We start from the raw sequence: 9,861 nt of genomic DNA on the forward strand, positions 1-9,861 counted from the left end.
GTCCACGTTTTCATTCATCTGCAATCACATTATTTCTGACCAAACAAGCACTTGCATTTCTCCAGCTTTGCTTCACGTCTCTAAGTAACCTCATATTTAGTAAGGCAGTGTACACCTATAGTTGTGCACATGGGGTTTCCAATATATTCCTTTCATTCAGATACACTGCTCACATATTTCAGGGAAAATTCTGCGATTTCCTACTGATATATAAAATATAAATCCGAGTCAAATGATCACTTAGTGATATTACCAATTTAACAAGCAGCCTTATTTTAAAAGGCCTTCAAGAAAGATTTGATTATTAAATTTAATAGTACGTGTGCTTTAGTTATTCATTAAGTTTGGGCTCATATTTTATCTTCCAACTACACAGGATCATCAGATAACACACTTTTACCACTAGCATCTCTCAAGTCTGCTTTTAAAATGCTTTAAAATACACACAACACAGAACAGTAATAGGAAGACATTCAATAAGAAACATTAACACATTTACATACACATCTATATATCAGTGAGTTATGGATACATTGAGGTGAAAACCAGTCCAGAAGCCCTTCGTTTTCTTTATGGTAGGGATGCACCAATAACAACAGCAGTGTGGGAGATACCCGGTTAAAACTGAGCACTGGTATCTTACAGTTCGCACACTTTGTGGAAACTTAAACCAAGGAGTCACATATAATGGAACATGGAGAAAGCATCATATTCAGACGGTCATTTGTGTCGCGCAATCCCTAACTGTATGTTGTTGACTGAACAGAGCAAATCTTGTCAGGACTTGGTCTCAGCCAAATGTTAAAATCTAAAAAACACAGTCTTTGTTGGCAGAGACTGATTGGTATTGATGCATCTCTCTGTACCCACATCAGTAGTCTCAGCCTGTATACTTTATGCTTTCTGGTATTGCACGGCATGGATGCTTGAGCAAAGTTTACACGGACCAAAGCAGACAATATCCCACTGACTCAAAGACATAACACACAGTAAGCTCTGCCATGGCCAGACCTTTTTATATCCACAGTGTATTTAAATGTACAGGTGAGAGAGATGCAGCTCTGTACATGATAAAGCTGAATGTAGTGAAAGCAAATATCAACTCAGTGCTGGCCGTCTCTCACTTCAGCAAAACTACTCAAACAACATCAGGTACAGCATTTAAATTCCAACACAAATCATGTCAGATTTAGAGACAAACATCACTGATGGATTCACAGTGGAACTGCTCCAAAACCTAAGTGGTTACAGGAATAAGTCTTTATCCACATCCCAACCTGATGGCCTCCCTCATTAAATGGAGAGCTTCCCTCTGAGGCCATGATGATGTAAACAAAGGACAAAGTGATGTTCAGATTACAGTCAGAGCACTGGAATTAAAAGCACCCTGTCTCTACTTGCTGAACCGGAGTCTCAACTGTCTACTTGCCCACAAACCATGATAATATCTTACAGCTAAAAAAAAAAAAGCATGATGGATACTTGCATGTAAGTAAACTCATTTGCCTACGACATGCAAGCCTGTTTGCCATAAATACTGAGTACATGATCACAAATGATCGGGAGCAGGTTTGGAAGACCACTCGCCAGTGAATTCATTAAACAAAACGTATGGATGTAACATCTGTTGTTGTCAGGAGAGGGCAGACTTGTCGGCTTATGGTATGGAACTTATTAAATCAGACAACAGTTTGCCACCTAAGGATGGACATGTCAGCCAGTCAGGTGGTTCATGTGGGGTGTGAGGAGTAGCACTATTCCTGCACAGTGGTGACCGAGCTTAGAAGCCGGTTCAACAGCTACTTTGTCAAAAGACAACACTGCTTTGTGAAAAATAGAGTCCACAGTGCAATCAAGAACATTACAAATGCATAAGCATTGTGTTTTGAATCTGCAAAATGTACAATAACACTTTTTCTGTTTGAATGTATCTGTTAGAAAATAATTGCTGTGAAAATAACATCTGTTTTATATCAACCTGAAGAAGAGGAGAAAAAGTCCACAAGTAATCTGAGGTAAATTTGCAAACTGCTACTATTTAACTGCTATTTATTTTCCTTGGGGGAACAACGATCACATTCAGAAAGAAACCTTCCTATCACAGTACAGAATGAGAGTGTTGAAGGCCATTCTTTAAAAACACAGCCTTTATGATTTAATGGAACGTGCATGATGCAGTTATCATTTGGGGGCAGTTTTTTTTCTAGACAAAGCTTTGAGTTCATCATCTCCACCTTGATTTTCGAATTTGGCAAAATACCTCATCATTTTTACATGAATATTGCAAAAAAATATATACAATGGGTGTTGAATATGTGCAAATATATATGGCTAAAAGGCAGGTTTATGAGTAAGTATGGTGTCCCTGGATTGGAAGCCTACAGGTATATGGACACTAACTAATTCCCAGTGCCTATAAGCCTTAACCTAATGTAAGTTTAAGGATGATAACTATCGAATGCGTTCAGTCTATTCAAGCCTATATAAGAAAATATTGTACAACATTCAATGCACAACCTTCCACATCATGGCTTAAAATAAGGCATTTTTCAATGGCATGACAGTGGGAAATTACACATTGAATTTTCTGAATAAAATAACCTGTCAACTCAGTAAAATGTGTGCATGTTTCCCCCATCCTGCAAGAGACCACCACAGGAGTATGCTACTAGGTTGGCTTGGCATCCATGTCAGCCAAGATGTGATGCGTTCTGCTTCCCATTAAGCCGAAGTATTTCCACACATGCAAAACAAACTGATAAATCAAACATCCCTATGCCACCAAATAAATGTATAGCATCTCCTGGAAGGAACAGTGAGGCCCAAAGTCGGCATTTCCCGGCACGTTTTCCGTGGCACGTGTTCCCACATTACATAACGTGAACATGCCCTCCCAAAGGGCACCGAGCTGTACAGAGCCCTGACATCAAGGCGAATTATCTAACAGCATCCACACCGGGAACCTATGAGTAGGCCTATACAGTAGTCTTCAACACTCAATATGTTACCACAGAGGGGCAAATATTTGAATTATTGTGGGAAATAGTTTTCAGTGTCACAGCATGTGTGTAGCTGACAATGGCAGAAAAAAAAGTCATCTTTAACAGGCTACAGTCATAATTAAGGTACCCGGGGATCAGTTACGCGCAACATTACGCAGGCAGTGTGCCACTGCAGACGACAAAGCTCAGATAAAGTGAATCCATCCATTCTCCCATTCCCGCGGCGGGGACATCTTGAACCGGTGACGCCGCACTTTGTAGTTGTTCCCATTATTATTGTCCCAGAACTCCTGCCCGTCGACGCAGTATTTAATTGCAAACTGCAATGTGCCTCCGTTGTCGAGGTAGGTGGGCATGACGATCTTGAAACGGAACTTATCAGTGACGCCGTCGCTTGAGCTGGGAACATAGGACGCCAAACTGTCCATAAACGTTATCCAGTTGTTGAGAGAGTACCGCAAAGAGACGCTCTTTTCGAAAGCCATATTCAACACGCGCACAAACCCGGAGAGGCTGAACTCGTCTGCCTCGACGCTGTCCAACATGACTTTCACCTCCCTCACTTTCTGCTCAAAGCCGGGCAGTGTGCCTGGGTTGGTGAACTGCAACTCCATGAACACAGACTGCGCAGGGGCCCGGGGGAATTTTGTTTCTAAATGATTAAGGTGGAGGGGTCCTTTGGGTAGTTTTGCCAATATGCGCTCCGGCACCTCTGGCTCATCTGTATCATCGAAGTGCTTCACTGAAATGAGCTCAAGACCCAGGGAGTCGGCGAACCGAACTTTTTTCTGACTGGTTGGACTTCTGCTGCGGGAGATCTCTAACTTTGCTCTCTCCGTGGGTGTGGGCAGCGACTTGCACCTCCGACGCAGATTTGGACTCTGTGGAGGCTTCAGGAAGATCTCTCTGCCCCGTGGCCTCTCGTCCACCACGGGGCTCTCGGTGGGCTCACAAGTACCGTTCATCCTGTCAAAATCTTCCCCATCTTCGAGCCGCGGGTTCGCCTCTGCCAGGCTCCCGAACAGTCCGGCTATGCAGCTGTAGTTCCTCGGCAGGCAGTTCTTCGGGGGCAGCATGGCAGGATGCTCAGACTCTGCTTCCATAAAACGCAGCAGATCCTGCACTGCAGAACCGAAGTGGTCGTGACGGGAAAGACCCGGCGTGTCGAGAGATGGAGCCGTCAGGTGTCAGTGTCCGCCTCGCGGATAGGTGCTCCGGCTACGTCAGAAGCTGACACTCTGCGGCTCTGGACCAATAGACCCGAGCTGTGGATGTGCGCCAGCAAAGTGCGAGTTTGCTCCTTGCGAATCGGTCACTTTAAAATCGGGTGTGTGAAGAATATACTTCCACTGTTTGCTCATTGCAAAAATAATAAATAGAGAGCACTTTCCTCTTCGCAGCGATCGTCGCTCGTTTCCATTTTCATGTGGTGAACATGCAGCGTGCCCTCACAGCTGACACGAACCTGCGCGGAGCACAGCTTGACGTCCACTGTAGCTCTACGTGCAGAACTGAACGTTGCAACTAACCAAAATGGTTTCCTCCTTCACAAGCGTTAACTTGGTTAACTTCCCTTTTTTCACATGGTGACATTATTATAATGACCCCACAAGAAAACATATAAATAAAACAAATTGTAAACACATTTTAAATTGAATTTGGGGTCTTTTCTGAGACAGAAGACAGTTTTGTCACAGGCTCATACCGACAGTCTCTCATCATACGTCTCTATTCTATTGATGTGTGCATCGCCAGATTACCGGGGAGTACCGTGTAAATTAAGATTGATTGCATAACAGAGATGTAATAATTCATCTGGAGCAGACGGAGCTGTAGCAGCGGTGCAGTGGGCCCGCCCCTTCTCTCTACGTCACAGCTCCCCGGTGCAGCCTCTACGGGTTGCTATGACGACGGCGTTGCAGCTCGTCTCTAAAGGCATTCACCGCTCCTACACTTCTGTTTGGGAAAACTCTGTCGACCAGAAAGGAAACTACGCACGAAAGGAAGCAGCAGTTCTTTGTGAATGGAGCCTTCTGATATGGGGATTGTGATACAAACCCAGTTAAAATGCTACAGGCATTCAGATTGCTTCCTTTTGGTGAGTGAAGTTTGACAGACTGGTGGCTTTCAAGGTTTCTAACGTTTAAAACAAAATTTTTTTTGTGTAACTCGACTTGTGTGCAGCTATCTCTAACAGGTTATTTTGGTATATTGAGTTTTTCTAGTATTCTTTTCTAGACATCACCATGAAGTACATGAGCTAACTACATAATGGCAACCTTGAAAGAGGTGGATCACACAGATGTGGATGGATCACGCCAGGAGCCTCCAACACAGCAGGACACAGTTGGGGAGCAGCCTTACAGGACACCCGAAAGGAGACTTGTCGATGCCCTTCTAGATATTAGTGAGGAGGACTTCTTAAAAGAGCTGGAGCCTTATGAGTATCATTGTTACTCTGGTTGGGAAGAAGCTGTAAGTGAATGAATATCTTCTTTCTGCCTTTCATTATCTGATTTAGTTAAAGTTACCTTTAGGTATAGTTCTACCGATTGCACATGTGGATTCTGTCACAGTTTGGAGTCAGTGGCAAAATGATATAATCTACATTTTCAAATGAGATGAATGAATTTATAAAATATAGATGCTTTAATTTCTAATTAATTATATTCCCACCAGTTGATATAACCCTTATCTATATCTATTTCATTTTTCTGTCTCACATACCAATATTAGCATTTTTCCACTACCTTCATTTTAATTTTGACTTGTCACAATAAGTCATTATCTTAATGCGTTTTCAGTTTAAACATATCAAAACTGTTGTTTACATATTTAACATCATATTTCATTTTAAAACAGGTCCGGGGTTGGGCCAGAGTTGCTCCGCTGAGCGTACTTTTGACTCAGAAGAGGAAACCAAAGCATAAAGAGGCTGACAACCCGACCGCCTTGTCTGTTGACCCAACAATCCCCAATGCAGATAGCTCAGCCAGCATTGCAGAGCACCGCTGTGAGTCTCATGTGGGCCCGCATAACAGCTTTAAGAAAACCATGCCATTAAACCAGCATCCTGGATACTGGAGTAACACTGCTGTGGCAGCTCTGCAGAAAGATGCCTCAGGATGGCTTGTCAGAGACAAGATAGAGGAGGAAGGGAGGCTCAGAGAGACCCCTTTGCAGCCTCACCATCTCTCCTTAAAATACTCGGAGAACAGGCCCACTAAGCCTCAGAAACACAGCCATAGGCCCAACAGTACAGTGGTTCCCATTAAAAACTTCACATTTTTACCACCTATTAAATCACCACACCTGAATCCTCATAAAGTCAGTGGCAAGAAAGCTCCAGAGGGAGAAAACATAGAGGAACACTGTTTCATGTTTGATAAGAAGAGTGGGACGAGAGGACCAAGAGCGGACCTTGCTGCTAACCCAGAGCTCCCCACTTACTCTGCAGCCCTGACCTCCAAGTACCGGACATGTCAGCATAACCCCCACTTGTTCTCTGCTGTAAGTGTTTCTATCCCCAAGAGGTATCATGTCTTCCAAACCTGACACAGTGCACCGCACAAAGTACTCAGTGGGCAAGAGCCTCACACAGGCCTCCCACTCCGGCACTGCAGCAGGTGCACAAGCCCACATGCACCCCACCAAGACTGTCTGTGCTGTCAAGCTGGAGGGCTGTGAAATAAATGTTTAACATGACTGATGATGACATTCAAGTATGCAATCATTTTAAAACAACCTGTTTTATCTTATTTTGTTTCACAGCATCACACAATGTTTCCATCAAAGTACTTAGTTGGAGGAATGACTTCAATGTATAAGATATGTTCACAGTATCTCATTGCAGAGGTTATTCATTTGGTTTAGTGTTCGGTCAGTTCAGTCTGGTATAATATTTCAGACCATACTAACCATAAAAATAACAATGTGAACACAACATTGAAACGTTAAGCTCTTTATGTCATTTGGGCCTTTATTTTTCTTCTGACCAGTTCCCACAAGTGCTTTTTCAGCTCCTCTAGTTACCTAGCAACGGTGCAACTACCTCATGAAGCACGGCAGTGTGCCTGCCTCACACTTTCTACTATTTAAACTTCAACCACAAGCTATGGCTCTGTCAGAGCTTAAGTGCTGCACTGTAGCCTGCGACTATACATGGTGATATAAACAGCTGCCCAACTACTGCATCTGCTCTGTCAAATGTAACTGTACACAGCTTTACAACACGGGTTGTCAGTGCAGCATTATGCTGAGATCCCTAAACATACTGTGTGTTATGTTGGTCTCCAAAGGACAGCCAATTACTGCAATATTATTACAACTGGGATGATCTTGTTACTTTGCTTTATCATACTACCTCTTTATTGTTTAGTATAAATAATCCACTGGGAGGGATTGTTCTTCAGTCAAAAGAGCTGCTGTGTTAACCTAATGAGGCAAAACTTGTCTTGCCTGAATGTACATGTAAAATAAAAGTTACTTAAAACCTGTAAAGAGTTGCTATATCCACCACAAGCCAGGATTCAGCATGTCTATATTCAGTGAGATGTAACTGCATTAAAGTGAAAAGATGAAAGACAATATTATACAGTTTTAAGTTGATCTATAATAAAAAGTACAAAAAAGGGTTCGCATTTATGCATTGGTTGAGTAAAATGTTCTATAATAAGTGACAGGGAACACAATATACACTTTCCAGCAGTTTATTAAGAATGTAGTGTAGCTTCAGCAATTAATCAAGGCAACCATTAATTCTACACATATAGGCAACAGAAACTTCTGCTAAAACAAATATTTAGTGCTGGGAAAATATCTGCATGCATTCCCAACAAAGAGAAAATAAAGCACTGTAACTGACACTTCAGACTGACAAGGCTTCTACACACAGTTCTGTTTAAAGCAAGGCGTTTCCCTGGGCCACTCCACTAAACCAGCAAGGAAGAGCTATTCTGTACTTGAATTCAAGAACCACAAACTAGAAGTACTAATCTCAATACAGGAAATGTTGAAATTTAATATGAGTGTCAAAATCCTTATTAACACAAGGAAAATGATCCTTAAACTGCTTGGATATGGTGCAAAAAAATAGAGCATGTCATACTTGGGCACAGTGTCATGTTCTGTGCATTCTTCCGTTTCCACTAACATCTATAAACTGTAACAGTATTAACCGCCCGTCCATAAAAATAGCGAGATAGCGTCAAACAAATTCTCTTCAATAAAATGCTGCACAGCATTATTTTCATTTCAGAACATAAATCTTTCCGTAGAAACTATGGAGAACAATTAGAGACATTCCAATATTTCATGCAACCATGATGAAAATACAAATACAGAATGGATTAAACATGCAAGGCAAAGACCGAAAGGATTCTGACAACTATTCAGTGCTTGTTCATCTTCCAAAACATGTTCTTGTATAATTCAGTTAATTGTTTTAAAGCAGCAAATTGTATGTAACAGAACTAAAGCTAATACTTGGGTTAAGGCACCAACGTAACAAAATGAACAAATAATCAAGGCCTATTAGCTCTAGGTTCCTTAGTAGAACACAGTCTGCATGTGGTGTCTGTGCTCAATGAGGTAACTCAGTGCAATAGAAAATGAAAAACATAATCAAAACATTTAGTTTAGTTACTTGGAATAGAGACAAATAAAAGTTAAAATACTGTGTCTGATTGTTAAGGGTGGAAAATCTGATGATTTTAACGGATGATATTCAACAGGACTCATTTTAATCAAAACCAGGTGGTGAATACATACAACAACTCTGCTAGTCCTTGCTCTAATTCACTGTGTTTCTGTACAGTAACACTACTGGATGACCTCAGCACTGAGTACTGCTACTGAATACACTTACACCCAGCTAATGAATAAGTCAAAGACGACAGCCTAGTGTGCTTACTGACATGAACTAACTGCTTAGCTATAGAGGCCCAGACACAAAAAAAGTGTTTACACAACATCATACTTCACAATCACATTTCAATGAAAGGTGTGCAAAAACTGAAAAGACATAAACGTTTAATTTTTACTTGTGCCACATCTGTATGTTTCAGAGATACATCTTAATGTACGCCTTGTTCATTGTTAAAGGCTTCTCATGGGGTTTTATTTTGAAAATCATAAAACTGGTCCAGTTACCACTGGCTGCAAAGCTTTTAGGATGTAATTGAGAGTTCATAATATTGCTGCCGCTGACAATGCAACATCAATGAGGCAGCCATCAGATGCACAAGCTGAGAATAGATCCTTTATGTTTCTGTGCTGCTGACCAAGTGAAGGCTCCATGCACATTTCCAAACTAAACGCACAATGTTGTTTGCTGTACAGCTGAGATGAAATTGTTTTCATGCAGTATATGCATATCTGAAAGCTGCCATACAAGGTAACAGTTTTATAAGCCTTTTCTTGACAGCCACGCACAGCTTAAGATGTCATCCCTTTTAAGTGCAGATCTAATATAAGAAATGTTGAGTCAGTTTTAACTGCAAATAAGACCAAACAGTGAAAACCAGTCACGGTGGTTATACACTGAAATACAGAAGTAAACTAGCATTTCAGACAAGACACATACAATATGTTACTTTATGTGCAAATAAATATGTAAACTGTCACAGGAGCTGATCAATCATGCCCGTAGAGCTAATAAAGTGCAGCGGAGCTGTCAGGAAATACACCTGGAAAGGCTCTGGACATGATGTCTCCAGTGGAATGTTCAAAGACATTTTCGCAGACCTCTTACTGCTAAGACTGTGGTCCGCTGGAGGACAGCGAAGACTGATTCCTCTTATAGAGGCAGACATGAGAAACCTGCACTGTGAAAGCGTAGGTAGCTTCACTAAGAGGGCCT

General features: G+C 41.7%; 1 protein-coding gene across 1 annotated transcript; it reads right to left on the reverse strand.

Annotated features, from left to right (window-relative positions):
- Positions 1 to 3,187: 3,187 nt before the first annotated feature.
- Positions 3,188 to 4,201, reverse strand: LOC139288951 (protein phosphatase 1 regulatory subunit 3E). Its single transcript, XM_070910424.1, has one exon. The coding sequence runs from the start codon at positions 4,103 to 4,105 to the stop codon at positions 3,188 to 3,190; it is 918 nt and encodes a 305-aa protein (XP_070766525.1). The 5' UTR covers positions 4,106 to 4,201.
- Positions 4,202 to 9,861: the final 5,660 nt, after the last annotated feature.

This window comes from Enoplosus armatus, chromosome 1 (assembly GCF_043641665.1).
Source record: "Enoplosus armatus isolate fEnoArm2 chromosome 1, fEnoArm2.hap1, whole genome shotgun sequence".
NCBI classification, from domain to species: Eukaryota; Metazoa; Chordata; class Actinopteri; order Centrarchiformes; family Enoplosidae; genus Enoplosus; species Enoplosus armatus.

What these genes read in the sequence shown, in the direction of transcription:
- LOC139288951 (XM_070910424.1), bottom strand. Translation starts at nt 4,105, where the DNA reads ATGGAAGCAGAGTCTGAGCATCCTGCCATGCTGCCCCCGAAGAACTGC.